At 41.6% G+C, this 18,034-nt stretch overlaps 1 protein-coding gene across 5 annotated transcripts in view; it reads left to right on the top strand.

Annotated features, from left to right (window-relative positions):
* LOC147604217 (uncharacterized) overlaps positions 1-17,341 on the top strand; it is a 33,909-nt gene extending 16,568 nt beyond the window's left edge. Inside the window, exons 2-3 of one of the 5 annotated variants that reach the window (XR_015265456.1) lie at positions 13,630-13,781; positions 13,933-15,096. Coding sequence is in view for 1 of the 5 variants with exons in the window: in XM_086795531.1 (XP_086651657.1) it covers positions 16,142-17,107 (966 nt within the window). In the remaining 4 variants the exon portion in view is untranslated. The other 4 variants (XR_015265453.1, XR_015265455.1, XR_015265454.1 and 1 more) reach the window with 4 other exon arrangements.
* The last annotated feature ends 693 nt before the right edge of the window (positions 17,342-18,034 follow it).

Here is an 18,034-nt window from a genome sequence, read left to right on the forward strand (position 1 = left end):
GAAATGAGGGAGGGATATCTTCTCTAATATCTGCACCATGGTGTCGCGGAACTCGAAATTCGAGGAGTGACTAGCAGTCTCGAAGATGCATTGGAAAACTAGAAATTTGGAGTAGGCATCTTCCTCTTTCTACAATCATTCAAACATCAATTTAATTTATTTGTTTTAGTAGGATGTCTTTACTAATTATGTTAGGTAAAACATTTATTACAAAACAGTCCTTAAACTGCAATTCCTAGGAGCCAAACTTGCTCTGATACCAATTATAAGGTTCCTCCCTTTAAAAATGGGAGAAACACTTAAGATAGTCCGCTTAGTCTTATTTTGGGAAAAATTTCCTATTCATCGACACCTTGACCCTGTAGAGATTCAAGGATACGATTTATAGGTATGACCTAGCTCTATCCCGCAGGGGGAGCGTGATTTCCTAAACATCAAATCACCCATAGGGCAATTGATCAAAAATTGGGCAACTACTAGACTTGATTTCTAGGGACAACGCTTTTTTCCTCATCTTATGCAAGGCACAGCCGCTGGCCTAGTCTTCTTGAATAGAGTTGCCCAAGAACCTAACTATCTAACGTAGGGCTTTCACTTAATTTGTTGGAAAGCTACCCGACTAATTGGGTCCACCCATCCGTAGGATGGTGCCGTCAGGGCATTCCATCCTCCCACTTTCCACCCTACTCACGCATCAATTTGTTTTCAATACTACCACACTGTTTGACATAAATAAGCATATTCCTTAATTAGGGCCCTTCTTCACAAGGTTCGTTATAACAGCCTTCTTACACAATACAATCATACCAAAGACAAGATGCAATTATATAAAAAGTTTATACATGAATCCATTTCCATACAAGCCAATCCGGCTCTCTTATTCTTATTCTGCCCATGATCTAGAATTCGGCCTTCCAGCCTCTACATGCTGGGCAAAACCCTACGGGACTATACACCTCATCGTCGGCCGCCGCTGGCGAGGACTCAAGCCGGCCTGTCGCCCTCTCAGGCTCCATCGCTCGATCCTCCCGCCCCTCAGAGGGATGTCTGCGTACTAGGGTGGGCTTATTTACCGCACTAGCCTGGGCCCTCAGAACTAGGCAGCCTCATAATCTCTCGCCTCAATCGGCGATCCTTATTCTCACAAAGGTATGAGGGATACCTTGGGCCATTCCCGGGCTTTGCTAATGACGCCGCCCGGCTACACAAGCATGGAACGGAGTTAGCGTTGAAGCCAAAAGAAATCTTGAATTCCAAAGATAACAACTTCAATGCAATTTTCTAAGTATAGCATTCACAATTCATGAAGATAGCAATTTCAACGCAATTTATCGAAAACAACATCACATAATTTGTAATTTCATATAACTTTTATGTCCTCGTTTTAAAAGAAAAAGACACCATTCATTAATACTAATTTAAGGAAAATTCTCTTCTTTTGAAAATTAACCAAGCTAACCTGGCCACCGTTTCCTTGAGGGACTTGAAAAGGGAGGATTGGAGCCGCATTGGGCGCATCTCCCTCCATCTCGTTGTTACGTGCGCCTTTTGAGGCAATATTTTGCCGTCTCCGGGATGAGGCCATCTTAGGTGTCGCCTTGTAGAGCTCGCTGCTGCGATCGAAACGCTTCAGTCGGATCTGAATTCCGAGCTCGTTTGCTCACCGTATGAGCAAAAGAATATGGCGCATGAACCCTCGCTTGAGCCAAAAATCCCTTACTAAAGTCTACGCAAATGGGGGGGGGGGATTGTGAGATGTCCTTAAGGCCAAAGGCAAAAACGTGGAGAGGGCTGGGAGGGGTTGCTGCAAGCCTCTCTGTAAGTCTATTCACACGGGGGGGGAGAAGAGTTAAGGACACTGGTCCATGGCAAGAGGAGGATGGAGGAAAATTGGCTTATCTGAAAAGAGCCAAATGAGGGGTGGCTGCAAGGGCGGCTGTACTTGCAGCAAGTACGCTACGGCGGTACAACAGGGCATACGCTACACAGAAGTGCGTGCCGACTGAGGAGCACCCCGGGGGTTTATATAGCTGAGGGGTGAGGGTGCGGGCGCTGCGCAAAGCAGGGACGAAAGGACGGTGTACCTTCAAAGGCTATGGATTAGTGGCCTGCATGGGTCTACTGGAAAGGTACGGTGTCGGTTGTCTGGGAAAGGAGTGGTACGCATGTACCTTATCCGGTCTGGGTGTCCGTCCAAGGGTACGCGTGGACCAAACAGTGGGCGGCCGTCCTTTGGTTCTTGGGCGGCCATTGTACGGGCGCCCTAGTAAGTGTGTACGGATCAAATTTTTGGGACGGGGTACCCAAATTTGGGACGCCCGCCTCGATTTGCGTGTCGGACCGCCCCGGGGGGCGAAAATTTTTTTTGTCCGGGAGGTTCTCCTGGTCGCAGGGGTTCAGACCGTTCGTCAATCGGACGTGTGGTCGTGCATTTATTAAGGTTTAAAGGTCGCCGTTTTCTAACTAAAATGATTGAAATTAGCGTATAGGCTTGATCCGGTGTCCGTTTTGGATGCTGTAAAATCCTATATTAGGGTAAAATCGCGCGCAGATTCCAAATTTGGGCTCAGAATTTGAAGATTCTAAGTGGAAATGACTCAAATAATAAAATTATTGATATTTATACCATAAAAACTCATAATTACATGGACATTTCTTTATTAGTGAAGATGGGTACGTTACACTCTTCTGTCTGCGTTTTTGCATCAGCATGTTCTAAGTGGTGTTTAGGGCTGAAAGAAGACTCTCAGAGCTTCCGCATGTAACATTGGTAGCAGAGCATCAGGCTCAGCAAGGCTAAACCCTAATTCAGTCCCATATGAAGGTGTACAGGTCCAAGGTATAGGAAAGTGCATAGGTACCAAGCCCAAGGCAAGGAACACAAGACCGGGAAGAGCTCCCAGGAGGCTGGTTGGTGGTGTTCCACAAAGCCCAAAGGGGAGGGCAGTCCTGTGAGCCAGGAAAGGCTTTCGGACAACGGTTCCAAGGGAGGATGATCCTCCAAGGGGTGGAGTGAGAGTGCCAAACTCATTTCTTAGGAATGAAGACCAAGACGGTGTTAAGAGACAGGGCAAGAACGGATTGGGGACTGGATGGAACAGATGCACAGATCTTATTCAGAGTTAGAGTGGTTTGGGATCGGGCCGGACATTCAGGGAAAAGGTTCAAAGAGTAGGAACGATGACAGAGGGACTCCGGGAACAGAATGGAATGATGACAGTCATCCAAGAAGCAGATTGGAATCCCGTCATCAAGTTTAGTAGAGGGGGATGTCATATGCACACACATGTACATGCTTCTCACAGAGGCTAACCCTAAGGAGGCAACAAGATAAAGAAGAGAAGATCAGAACAAAACCAGATTTTTGGAGCTTTTTTTGTGGAGTATCTTGTGGAGGGACACATCATTATGTGAATTATTTGTCCAGGAGCTAGCCGACCAGCAGTCGGCCAGTCCATGGGATATTCTCCAGCCTATAAAAGGCAAGTTTGCTCATTGTTTTAGTCATTCAGTCCCTTGTTGGTTGGGTCATAGAACTAGGAGTTTGTTTAGGTATTTTACTACCTTTTCAAAGGATTTATGTACCTTTTTGTACCATATGAATATAGTGAATTTCTAGCCATCTCTCTCTCTCTCTCTCTCTCTCTACTCTCTTTTCTGCTACGTTTTTGCATCAGCATGTTCTAAGTGGTGTTTAGGGCTGAAAGAAGACTCTCAGAGCTTCTGCATGTAACAATAGGCCTTCTACTCTAATTTAGGTAGAGGCAGAGTACTCTAATTTAAGTAGAGGCAGAGGTAGAGGCCGTGGTCGAGGCCAAGGTGGTGGCCGACAAGGAAATCAGAATTCTGTACAACAACAGTCCAACGATTCACAGCAGCAATCATACACAGGTGGAAGAGGCCAGTCTAGAGGCAGGGGGAGCCAAAGAGGCCGAGGTGGTTGGCAAAGAAATCAAAATGCAAATAGCATAGAGTGCTATTACTGTGGCAAACCAGGACACATAACAAAAGACTACTACAAAAAGCAGAATGACATTAAAAGTGGGAAGTTGCAACAAGGCAACTATGTATCATCTAGCAAACATGGAGGTGATGATAGAAGTGAGTAGCTGTTTGTGATACAGCACATGCTTAGTTCCATAACAGGGGATGTGTCAGGATCTCAAGATATATGGTATGTGGATTCTGGCGCCTCTAACCACATGACCAGTCATGTTGAGTGGTTTAGAGATATGGAGAAAATGGAAAAACTAGGGTATGTAGAAACAGGTGATACTGCGCATCCCATTGCGAATGTTGGTAAAGTGTCATTGTCTATGCAGGATGGCAAAATGAAGTACTTGGCTGTTGTACTTCATGTTCCGAATATTACAAAGAACCTGGTTTTTGTTGGACAGATGGTTGAGCAAGGTCTGCAAGTGAAGTTTAATCCTCAAGGATGTTTTGTAGAAGACTTCAAAAATAAGTGTCGCTTGGTTGCAAAGGGTAACACAAATGGTAGGATGTTTACTTTGGATGTGAACATGCATGAGATAAAGGTAGCCATGTTTGCGCATGGAACAAGTGTCATTGTAGGTATTGACATATGGCACAAGTGCATTGGTCATGTGAATATACAACGACTGAAGTCTATGCAGGCCCAAAATATTATTGCAGGTTTGCCAAAGTTTAAGGTTGACGGTATGCATAAGGCATGTGAAGCATGCCAACTTGGTGAGCAGGCTAAACATGTTTTCCCACATGAAAAGCATGTCAGTGCAAGGCCATTGGATGTCATACAATCAGATGTATGGGGACCAACCAAGATTGCAACAATTGTAGGTTGCACGTACTATGTTACATTCATTGATGAGACTACACTAGGAAAGTGTGGGTCTATTTCATGAAGGAGAAAAGTGAGGTGTTTGTATCACTTTCAGAGATTTAAAGCCTTGGTCGAGAAGGAAAAAGGCATGCAAATAAAATGCCTAAGATTAGATGGTGGGGGAGAATATTTCTCCAATGAGCTCAGCGATTTCTTGAGAAAGCAAGGAATCAAGAGGCAGTTTACGTGCAGGTACACTCTGCAATAGAATGGCGTTACAGAAAGGAAAAACAGGCACATTGCAGAAGTGGCACGTGTCTTGATAGAGCTGAAAAGAATATGTCACATTACTTTTGGGCAGAAGCAGTAGCAACTACTGTGTACATTATGAACAAGAAACTCACTGCAGCTGTAAGTTTACAGGCATAAGACCGGATGTGTCTCACTTGAAAGTGTTTGGGTGTATTGCATATGTACATGTTCTTGATGAAGTGAGAACAAAGTTGGATCCAAAGGCTGAGAAATATATCTTCATTGGTTATGCTATGGAGCAAAAAGGTTATAGATGCTATAATCCTACCATTCGTGAGATGCGAGTAAGCAGAGATGTTATCTTCGATGAGATGAGTAGCTGGTATAGAAGATGCAGATGTAAGAAGTGTTGATATTGCACCACATGTAGAGCAGCAATCACAGGTGCCGAGTGGACGTGGGGAGTCCTTGAGCAGTGGATCCAATGTTAGGCCATGGTCAGGCAGGTTGAGAAATGATGCAGGTACACATGTATCACGGAAAGAGAAGGAAAAGATAGATCAACCTTTTGTGCTTGATCTGTCTCAGCAGGTTACTCATATGTGGATGGTGACTCTAGTGGCTCTAAGCAGAGCCTTGACGAGAAGCTTGGCATTTCGTCAATGGTTACTCTTGGTGTAACTTGTAAGGAGAACCAAGGTTGTTTTGAGGACACCTGGCAGTGATCCAGGTGTATGCAGGTTTACGAGGGTTAGATACCCTGTTGACAGGTTGAGATATGATGGATATACAACCCATTATTATGCTTACATGGTAAAAGCAATACAGGAGGTTGAGCCCACTTGCTTTGAGCAAGCAATTGAAAATAAGAAATGGGAAGATGTCATGGATGAGGAGATGGCAGCATTGGATGCAAATGCAACATGGGAGTTAGTGCCTTTGTCCAAGGAAAAGAAGGCAATTGGATGTAAGTGGTGTATAAAGTCAAGCACAATGCTGATGGTTCAAGGAGCAAGTACAAGGCAAGATTGGTTGCCAAGGGCTATGCGCAGACTTATGGCATAGACTATGAGGAGACATTTAGCCCGGTTGCAAGAATGGCAACCGTGAGAGCTGTCATTGCTATGGCTGCAGCGAAGAGTTGGTCTTTACATCAAATGGATGTAAAGAATGCTTTCTTGCATGGTGATTTGCAAGAAGAAGTGTACATGATGTAGCCACTAGGTTATGAGAGTAATGCACATCCAGATTTTGTGTGTAGGTTACGCAAAGCCTTGTATGGCTTGAAGCAGGCACCAAGAGCATGGTCAAACAAAATCGGGGAGTATCTTGTTACCATTGGATTTCAGATATCCAATGCAGATTTTTCACTATATGTGAAAAAAGCAGATAGAGAGATCATGCTATTAGTGATCTATGTGGATGACTTGATTATCACTGGTGATAGTGATACAGATATATATGATGTCAGGATGCTTTTGAAGCAGAAGTTTGAGATGAAGGATTTGGGTGAGCTGTGTTGGATAAATGTAATCCCAACTCCTTAATCCAATTTAATATGTGGTGGTTAGGCTAGTGGTCAGTGGTTGGTGTGTAAAGCCTACAAATGGTTGGTGCATATGGTTCATGCAACTCATGCAACTAAAAATAGGGTAGAGGAGTCTCTAAATAAGGTACAAGTCGTGATCAAGTGATTATGTAAGTTTGGTTCATGTCTAATCATAATTAGTGTCTTCTTGTGTTAATCTCAAAGCAATTTTCTGTATATACCAGTTTTTGTCTCTCATATTCATGATGTTTTGTACAAGCTTTGATCCACCTTGAGTATGTTTTGATCAATCTTCTTAGTTGAATTATCATATCCAACATTTGGTATCAGAGCATGACCCAATTAGGTTTAGTTGATTAGCAAAAACTCTAATCTATCTCTTATTAACAGGTTGATGAGCTTAATGACACAATTGGTTTATGTTAACTCTCATGTTCCTGAAGAAGATGCTATTGCTAATCTGCTTAAAAGTTTACCTTTAAACTTTAGGCAAATTGTAACGGTACTTAAAGAGAAGGAGCCAGTCCCTTACTTGGAAAGTATCATAAATTCTTTGCAGGAAGAAGACAAGAAGATTACAAAGGATGTGATAGATCCTTATGCATATGCTATTACTTCGATATCGGCAAAGAAGAAGTGTACTATTTGTGGTCGTACAAATCATTTTACTAAGGATTGTTTCTCCAAACATCCTTGTGAGTATTGTGGAAAGATGAATCATCCATCCTCAAAGTGCTACCAAAAAGATCAAAAGCTAGCAAAGGCACATGTGGTTGAAGAAGTCAACCAACAGGAAGAAACAAATCTTTGTTGTAGTCTTAGTATAAAAGATGTAGATGATGAGTATGCTTTTTAGATTATGTCATGTATGTGGTCGAGTCAAGACTTATGTTGTTCCAACTTGACGAATTGTAGAGGAGAGTACACCACCCTATGTTGTTGTTAAGGGGGGACTCTTACTCATTGTGTCAAGGAGGTATGTAAGTCTTGTTCATGTTCTTGTAAGAAGTTGGTCTTAAGGGGGGATTGTTGGATAAATGTAATCCCAACTCCTTAGTTCAATTTAATATGTGGTGGTTAGGCTAGTGGTCAGTGGTTGGTGTGTAAAGCCTACAAATGGTTGGTGCATATGGTTCATGTACCTCATGCAACTAAAAATAGGGTAGAGGAGTCTCTAAATAAGGTACAAGTCGTGATCAAGTAATTATGTAAGTTTGGTTCATGTCTAATTATAATTAGTGTCTTCTTGAGTTAATCTCAAAGCAATTTTTTGCATATACCAGTTTTTGTCTCTCATATTCATGATGTTTTGTATAAGCTTTGATCCATCTTGAGTATGTTTTGATCAATCTTCTTAGTTGAATTATCATATCCAACAAGCTGCGGTATTTCTTGGGCATAGAGGTGGTGAGATCACCTCATGGCATTTCGCTATTGTAGAGGCAGTATGGCTTGGACATGTCCAAGTATGGTATGACAGGTTGTAAGCCTATTTTAGTGCCATTGGAGCAGAACACAAAGCTTTCCGCAAATACAGGTGAGCTTTTGGAGGGCCCCACTACATACAGGCGCATAGTAGGTAGTTTGATCTACATGGCCATTACAAGGCCAGACTTCTGCTATGCTATTGGACTTGTGAGTTAGTTTATGCAGGCCCCTAGGAAGCCACACTTAGATGCGGCTAGACGGATCCTTAGGTACATGAAGTCCACAATTGATTATGGACTTTTCTATGAGGCTGGTACAGAGATACAGTTGCATGGGTACATAGATGCTGATTGGGCTAGTAGTATTACAGAAGAGATCTATCAGTGGTTTTATGTTCTTTGGCTCGCAGTTACGCTCCTTAACTATGTAAAAATTGAAATTTTTTGATGTCACATAAGTTGCGTCAATACAATCGCAATAGCCTAAAACATATATTAGGCAAGTTTATGCGAGCACTGTTCAAAAAAAATTTGCACTTGCTCCCGGACCTTACCTTTTACCTTTTCACTTTTTTATTTTTTATTTTTTTATTTTTACTTTTTACTTTTTCGGTTTACTGTTTACGGTTTCAATTTTTTATTTTACCAAAAAAGGGTTTTTTCTAGAATATTTGACTTGGGACCTGCATACATTAGATGCATCCAGCTACTCAAAACACACTTTTGGACTTTTTGGCTAGTGACCTAAAAACCTACACATTAAATGCCGCTTAAATACAGCCAGCAAACCTTTTATCTTTTCACTTTTTATATTTTATATTTTACTTTTTTACTTTTATGGTTTTCTGTTTACAGTTTCAATTTTCAATTTAACCGAAAAAGGGGTTTTCCTAGAATCTGACTTGGGGCCCGTATGCATTAAATGCATCCAGCCACTCAAAACACACTTTTGAACTTTTATCGCTAGTGGCCTAAAAGCCTGCACACATTAAATGCGGCTAGCAAATTAAGATGCCCCAAATGAAAGAGAGGATTAAATGTAATTAACTCGCGTTACACTAATGCAAAAACGTAGAATGTGGAGATAAAACATAAATTTCTGTGCATGGCAAATCCTCCCCTAATTCCTTTTTTTATCCCGATTTCTCCACGTAAGGAGTAAAAATTGAGATGAACACTATGCTAGGAACCTGATTTTGTGGCCTACTTAACCTAATTATTCTAATTTAATATTCAATTGATTGTTTTTAAATGTTAAAATTAAAAAATATAAAAAAATAAAAAACGCAAAAGATCACAAATTGGACTTATAAATGATAAGTGCTAGAATAGGATATCCTATAGGAGGTAGTACAATATTTTGGAGAGCACTACCCCTCTCATACCTATCATTATTTTTAAAAATATCTAATAGTGCAAAGAGTAACACATACTCACTCTCACACTCTAATATATCTATCATTTATTTTTTAAAACACTTAATATTGTAAAGAGTAACTCTCTCTCTCTCTCTCTCTCTCTCTCTCTCTCTCAAAATGGGCTAACCCTTCTATTAGCTCATGCAGTTGTTCAACATGTCTCGTGTTTGAATCTCACTCCCATCGAATAGATCACATTTGCTCGTTCCATGACAAAGCTTCTTTCTCACACACTCTCTCTCTCTCAAAATGGGCTAACCCTTCTATTAGCTCATGTAGTTGTTCAACATGTCTCGTGTTTGAATCTCACTCCCATCGAATAGATCACATTTGCTCGTTCCACGACAAAGCTTCTCTCTCTCTCTCTCCTCTCTCTCTCTCTCTCTCTAGTTTCTCCCAGAAAGTAAAACCTACCTTTCAACTTTGAGGGTCCTCGTGGTGAGGAGCGTTCTGGCATCTGTATGTGTACATACACTATCGACTAGGGTTTCAACCGCTTGCTCTTTCCCCAAATCAGTCCTTACATAGTCTAGCCACATCGTTGAGAAGCGAGGAGGTACCGCACTTGTCCCAATGGCTGCTTGGCTAGAGGGGCCCCAAATAGGCTCTGCTAGAACCAAACCAGGTATTGACGCGTCTCCCTCAACCTCAAGAACAAGCCCTGTCTTCACCACTCAGGCATACCCCAAGGAGACGGACTGTCTCCGTTATGAAGACCACCTGGATCTCCGCGCCCCTCTCCTCCCTCATCATGAAGAAGGCAAGATTTGTCAGACCTTGGAATTTCTCTTTCCACATGTCAACCATGCGATGGACATGCAAACTGCAACTCTTTTTGGCTGCCCCCCTCTCCTACCATCCATCTGTCGCCCATCTATATGCATGATGATAGTCTATGATCCCCTTGCCCTCACACAACCATAGGGCCCAATAAAGCACCCTCTTCAGCAACGGATTCTCTACATACCAATGGAACAGCAAGTTGGCCCCAGCCACAGCCCCAACCGGAGGAGAGTGGAGGAAAACCAGGCCTAGCTTCTACCTTTGGAGAGAGAGAAGATGCAGTTGAAAGAAGCCCTCCTAAAGAAGTATGGGGGAACAAGAGCAGTTCTAATTGGATCCCAACATCACTCACAAACGAAGCAATGGAGCTGCTAGAGTAGAAACTACAGAAGGCATAAACGGTAAGCTCTCTGTTTCACTTCCCTGCAACTTTAGTTTAGGAATGGCAAAGAGTGTTCTTGTTGGGCTGTGTTATGGATGGAGACCTCTTGCAAAGGTCTTGAAATGAGTCCACCTGAGGCCTTGTCGTTGAACATACACAATTTGTTCCAAACAACTACTGCTTCTTGTTTAAGGAAGAAGGCATGGTGTTTAATGCACTAGGGGCTGGCCAATGGGTTATCAGGAATTCCCCTCTGTCCCTAACCCCCCAGCCGCCTGATTTCTCCCTAATCGGGCCTAAAATGACCCTTTGCCGTGTTTGGGTCAAGTTGCCAAACCTATGCACCTACACCCTCTAATTAAAATGCTTCTCGAACCAGTAGCTAGGCTTCTTGGGCTCAGGGCCGAAGTAGAGCTTAAACCTAGATGGAATCCTCAAGCCCTAATAGAAGTAGATCTGAGCAAAGCACTCCCAGATTCCATTGTCATAGATATTGGATCAAATGTCATCCTAGACCAACCACTCATCTTTAAAATTGTGCCCAAGACATGTTTCCATTGTGGGTCAAAGGACCACTATATTAGAAGCTGCCCAATTAAGTTCCCACCACCGGTGCAAACTCCTATCAATTAGGTGGCTCCCAAAGAGGATAGCCAAGGTTTCCAATAGGTGGGCAAGAGAGAAAAAATCCAAGGTCCATCTTGGCCCTCATGAAATCAGCCAAGAAAACCTGACTCCAATAGATTCTCTCCTCTTAGTGGATATCTGTGACCCTACACTAAACATTATAGATTCATCTAGTGATGAGGAGGATAAAGAAGTCTTGAACTCTCAGAGCCAAGGAAGTGACTTGGAGGAGGAGGTTGAGGAAATGGACTTCCAATATGTGTGCAAATTTAACCTCGAACCTGGCTCCTCTCAAGCTGAGGAAGAATCCCTCCCAGGAAAAAATAAAAAACTAACCTCCTTGGCGGCAGCAAAACAAATCATTAGAAATGCTAGTCTATCTAAGATTGAGTCAATAGATCAAAAAAGAATAAAATCTCAAGTTGGAGGGATGGCCTCCTCTCTACCCACAAAAAAAAGACCCTAGGAATCAAACCTTTCCCCCCAAAGAAAAATAAAAAAATATAATAGATTTCAGCATATTGTCTTATAACACCAAAGGCCTCTCAGATACTAACAGAGCTAGAGTAATAAAAAACTAGCTATTTCAAACCAATATCCAAGCGGATATCATATGTCTTCAAGAAGAGAAAGCGGTTGGAAACCTCCTCCAACAGAACCTTGTAAATGGCCAGTGTCCTCCAAGACTTGTCCTGTGACCATGAATACACTTGGGGAAATGGGAGACAAGGTAACCAACTAAGGAAGGCAAGGCTAGACATGTGCTATTCGTCTACAACCATCAGCAATATATTCCTCAACACTAAAGTGTAAGCACATGTCAATATATCCCTCTCGAACCACTATCTTATTCTCTGCTCCTTTTCGCAAGGAACCCAAAAGGTCAGAGGAGGCTGGTTCCATATGGATCCCAAACTGTTTCAACTCCTGACGGTTCATGCTAATCTCGAACTAATATGGTAAACTCATTTCAAATCTTTTAGATCCCCTACCAAGGCATGGGGACACACAATGAGAGATTCTCAAAAATTGCTTGTAGACATTAAGAAGGAAGTTACCAGAATTAGGACAGAGAAGAGCACTAAAATGCTTAGAGTTTCAGAATCTTGAACAAAAAAATAAATCAAGGGCAAATCCATCTTCAAGGTCATCTTAACAAAATAAGGGAAGACTTAAAAAAAGAGGATGAAATCCAATGCCAACATATTACTCTTTTTTAGAGAGCGGTGGGTTGGAAAAATAGATCGATCTTCAAAGTGTTCTCCATCCTCAAAAAGAAGGCAATGGCAGACCACATCCCCATGTTAAGAGATAATAATGGTGTCTGTGCAAAATCAAAAGCATAAAATCTTGACACCATCAAGGACCACTTTTTCGCTATTTTGTTTTAATTGATAGAGAAATGTTAGAAGAAAGAAGAGCAACTATGTGAAAAATTATAGATTGCAAGAAAAAACCAGCCCCCAAAGTATTGTAGGCACTTTAGAATCTGACCTTTCTTATGGAGAACTAGAGGATGCCATTATGACCATGAAGAATGGTAAAAGCCCTGGTCTAGATGGCCTTCTAGCAGAATTCTTTAAATTATTTAAAGATTTCTTGCTAGTTCCTCTTCTTCAAGTATGGAATGAATCAATAAGATTCGGGGCCCTTCCTTTTTGCATCAATGAAGGAGTCATCAAGTTTATACACAATAGAGGATCCAAAGAGGAGCTCTCTAATTGGTGATTGATCACCATGCTATCTACAGCTTACAAAGTATACGCCAAAGCTTTAGCTAGCCAGCTCGCCGATCATTTAAAAGAGTGGATAAGACCAAAACAAAAAGGTTTTATTAAAGGAAGATATATAATTGACCCCATTATTGGTATTTCAGAGGGAGTAGAACATGCTCAACAAACCTAGCAGGACTTTACCTTCTTCAAAATAGACTTTTACAAAGCCTATGATAGGCTAGAATGGGACTTCATCTTACAATCTCTCAAAGATATGGGGTTGGGCCCCAAGTGCAGGAAGATGGTGCAAGTACTCTTTGAAAATTCTATGGCAAGGGTAGCTGTCAACGTTAATTTAACTGAATTCTTTAAATTGACCTGCTTCATTCGACAAGGATTCCCTTTAGCTCCCCTTCTTTTTGCAATTGTTGTTGATGCACTACGTTGGCTAGTCCAAAGTGCTATGGAAAAGGGTCTTATGAAGGGAATCTAGCTCCCAAACAACAAGGGCTAGACTTGTCTCGAACAATTTGCAGACGACGCCAATGGTCTTATTCACAATGACGGTATGACCCCAACTCAATTAGCACCTTTTGGGAATGCCTACATGTCTTTTGCTTGGCCTCAGTTTTATAAACCATTCTAAAATGGGAATTGTATCAATGCTTGTAGATCCACCACAATGGCTATTTGATCAAGGATGTAAACTTCTGAATGAAGGGCAATTTTTAGACTTCTAGGAATCCCGATTCGGACTTGGGGTTTCTATGCATCAACGATAGCAATGGATCGTGGATAAAATACATATTAAATTCAAATGCGGGGTATGCATGCAACACTACAACTTTGCAGGCAGAATTCTAGTGCTCAAGCATATCTTCTTCCTGACTGCTATATATTTTCTGTCTTGTTGGCGACCCTCAAACTTTGACTTAAAACAATTAGAGAAGATTTAAAGAAATTTTCTTTGGTCAGGTAATGCAAAGGAGATGAAAATCCCTAAAGTAGCTTGGAAGGTATGTACCAAACCCAAACAATAGGGAGGCTTGGGAATTCCCAACATTGTGGATTTTGCGGATCGAATGGCAGCTAAATGGATAATCACAAGTGTCTTATCACCTCAAGAAGATTGGGCCATCCTGCTCAAAAGAAATGTGAAACAATATAGTATTCGAGGCTTCCCCTAGTGGAAGAAACTCCCAAAGTTGACGATTTTCTTTAGCACGGTCAAAATAAAACCACAGGCCGCAAGCCCTTTGATCCAAGCAATGTGGCAATCATGGAACAGATGTAAACCGAAAATTCAATTACATAGCAAATATAGAAAACATGCACATGTTTTACATCTGGATTCGGTTTGGTTCTGTAGAGCTGTAATGAACAATATCCTTGTAGAACAATATAAACATGCATTTAAACTCCACAAAAAGGGGGATCCAAACTTGGGAGGATGTGTGGTGTAGTGTCAAGGGTAGCTAGAAATCGGATCGAGATCTCTGCACAATGTATAGGTTGTCTGCAAACGGACCTTCTACTGGTTAAGGATAGAATGCAATTATGGCCTGACGATAGACTGGCTTTTCTCTTGCTTAAAGGCCCTTTGTCGCACAAGGCATTCTCTTGGAAATCCAAACGGAACTTGTTACCTATTCCTTCTCTCGTATCTCAAGATCCATCGCTTCATTGCAAATTGATAATCAGTGGAACCTGTTGGGACAGGAAACAATGGAGGTATAAAATCTCAAAAATCAGGTCGCCCATCATCCCACCAAAGAAATATTGTCTGCTTTGGTTGATCATGCATAAAGCATTGTGGACAAATGCACGTGTGCATAGTATTGGCTATGGAGACGGTTTATGCCCAAGATGTAAAAAGTAGCCAGAAATAATTGCCCACTTTTTTATTGGGTGTGCCTACAATGAAGATGCATTAAAATTTTTGAATTAGTGTATCTCACCGGTCCAACAATGGGATTTGACTTGGATAGAGATTTTGCTAGGTCAACCAATTAAATGTTCAACAGAGTTATGAAATATTATTCGTGTTGAATATCTGTGGGATGTATGGATAAAACGAAATAACTGCATTTTTAATCATGTACTTCTCAATATGATGCTTGGTCTGAGAGATGGTCTGAATTTGCAGATCAGAACCCTTCACAAAGCCAGCATGCAAGCTTGTAAAGCACAGAATGTGATGGAGGAACTGATCCAAATGAACAGAGCTCAAAAAGAGTTAAAAGACAAAATCAGTCAAATCCACAAAGAACGCATAGAAGAAGACAACCAAGTAGTGTCGGAGGAAATAGATCTACTCTACAAAGAGTCCGAATTACAAAAATAATCCTGAATCTCACAGAAATGAGAAATGAGAAATATGCTAGCTTGATATGTCCTTCACCAAGTTATGCTTCGCAATTTTATATCTTGTTTTGACTTTCATTCTTTTAATATAGTTAGCGCTTTAATTTTTTTTTTAAAAAAAAACCTACCTTTCAAACACGACTTTGCGGATGCGGCCTGTTCGATTTGTAATATCAGCAGATGCTCGGAGGGGCAATCTAATTAATGACTCGGATCTGAGTGCCTCTCTCTTTTTGAGAATCGGGTCTCTCTCTCTCTCTCACAGCATAAGTCACGTATTGATCTGTGGAATCAGGGAAGGCTACAAAGCACTCAACAGCTCGAAGGGAGTCGATATTGTCCCTTGCTGGTTCACTCGTGTGTGGACGTTCCAAGAATGCATTCTTCCTCGCAGGCTCACTTTTGTAGTGGAAAAGTTCGATGACGAAACCGTCCAAGCTCTGGAAGAGCTCATGCACAGTGAGTCGAGAAAACTACTGGAAGCTGCCTATACTTACTTGTCCGGGGGATCCCAAGCCACATGCTTTCAGAGAAGGGTTGAAAATTATGGAGGTGAAGAGGAGTTATATTTTTTGGATGAGGATGAGTATACTCTGATGTTGTTTCAACTCAAGGATCTGAAACAGATCAGACATTGCAGACAGCATTGAGTGCATTCGACAGGAGAACAGGTATAGGAGATTATGATTTCCTCTCATTGGAAGCTTGGGTGCGTGATGATAATTTCTCTGCTGCCCGAGAAGCCCTAGGTGGGCTGGATGGATGGAATCACACCCAGCAGAGAGCCATTGGATCCCCCCTCTTCAGCCCCGAGTGTGTCATGGAGCACGTTATGAACCGTGAATGCTCAGTAGAAGAGGATCGAGTTCTGTCCATAGTAGCCCTTTTGGGCTTGCAGGGGAACCATCAGTTAAGGACGGGGGAGAATTTAGAAGAGCAACTGCTAGCACTGGCAAAGCATTGGATGGAAAACTCTCCCAACCTGATCCTGAACCTGTGTTCAGTGGACTCCAGGCCAAATCCAACTTTAGGGTTCTCATGGGCTCCAAATTTGAGGTATCATGGGCGTCTCCCAGAAGAAGAAGCTGCTGGCGAGGAGCGCCCCTATCGTCTTTCATTCCCCGGTCGCTTGCAAGGTTTGCTTTACCTGAAGTTTTATGCAGCCAACGTAGTGGGTCTGTCGCCAACAGGAGGAGTGAAGATCCTTGCGAAGGCTTGTGCAGGATATCTGGTAGCTGCAGGAGAATCCGATGGGCGGCAAGATGACACTGCATTCTGGATAGAGGTAGGTGATGTCCGCCTTCCTACTGCCACATATACTCGACTGTGTGCAAATACCTTCGAGCTGGGATTTGAAAGATTCCAACCATTGCTAGCTGAGCAAGAAGAAGACGTATCGCCAGACAAAGATGCTTATTATTACGTCTCAAAACTCTTTTACAACAATGGCGGTATCCTTTATGGGTGTATCCACCTTACAGCCGAAGGCATCCAGTCCTTGGGAACTCGTAAGTTTTACAGTCGCACTTCTCTGTGCAAGATCTGGGTAGTGCTCTTAGGTTACGGCGATGATGGGGATGGCAATCATAAAGGTCTTGTTCAGAAGCTTTTACTTTGTCTGCGGAACAAAGACGATGGAGAGATGCACAAGATTGGCACGCTCTTCATGCTCGAGAAGAACTACATCAACTTCTCAAGCACCCCTTTTAAGGAGTGCTTCGTAGGAGGTTTTGGTCAGGATTTGACGAGAGCACTAGCCCCACTACTTGGGGAGAGCCTCCAATGAGCACCTACCATACCATCATCATATAAATATATTGTTACAAATAGCACACCTCTTTCATTCAAAGGGGCTATTTGCAATCATGTATCATATTTGCACACCTCTTTCCTTTTGCAAATATATTATTTGCACGCATCTCTTCTCTTTAGATGTGCCATGTGGCATCTAAAGACGAATCTGAATTTGTTTTTTTTAAAGCAAAGAAGAGGAGCATTTAAAGCACTTCTTTCAATGAAAGCTTTTTTTAATTTGGAAAAAAAGTAGATTTAAACGCCTTTGGGGAGAGGAGGGTAGGTTGATGATTGTCTATGTTTGGGAGAACATTTGGTAGTGGAGGACGGACCCTATGCATCTCCCTCCCTTTCTCTTCTTCTTTTTTTGATTTTTGATTTCTTCTTTGCACGCTTGCTTATAAGTTGCAGGTTACTTTCTACTATTTTCTTTTGCTTAACTCACCTTCTACTATTTCTTTTGCTTTTAACTTCTTCTTCTTCTTCTTCTTTCTTGAGTGTGATGTAGAGAGAGAATCTATTTTTTAACAATTTTCTCTTTTTTGCATGTTTTACAATTGTACAGGTTACAGGTTTTCATCAACTATTAACAATGAAAATTTTCTACTAGTGTTATAAAAAATTCTAAAGAGCTGTTGAAGATTGAAATTAGGTTATACATGTCATATACATACAAAACATGATGATAGTTTAAAAAAAACATATATCAGAATCCTTAAATCCATGTTTAAAAAATAAAAATATAGTTAAAAGCTTCTAAAGGAAAATAATTACACAAACAATGTCAAGATCATGAATCTATCCCATCTTGTAAATAAATCCGTTTGTGTTGCTTTATTAATCTCTATATCTAATGGAAGTTCAATGAAGAGATAGGGTTCCATATCAATATGACTATAACTATCATTATCCAATAGAG

Source organism: Cibotium barometz, chromosome 62, assembly GCF_041138505.1.
Source record: "Cibotium barometz isolate CiBa-2024 chromosome 62, ASM4113850v1, whole genome shotgun sequence".
Lineage (NCBI taxonomy): Eukaryota > Viridiplantae > Streptophyta > Polypodiopsida > Cyatheales > Cibotiaceae > Cibotium > Cibotium barometz.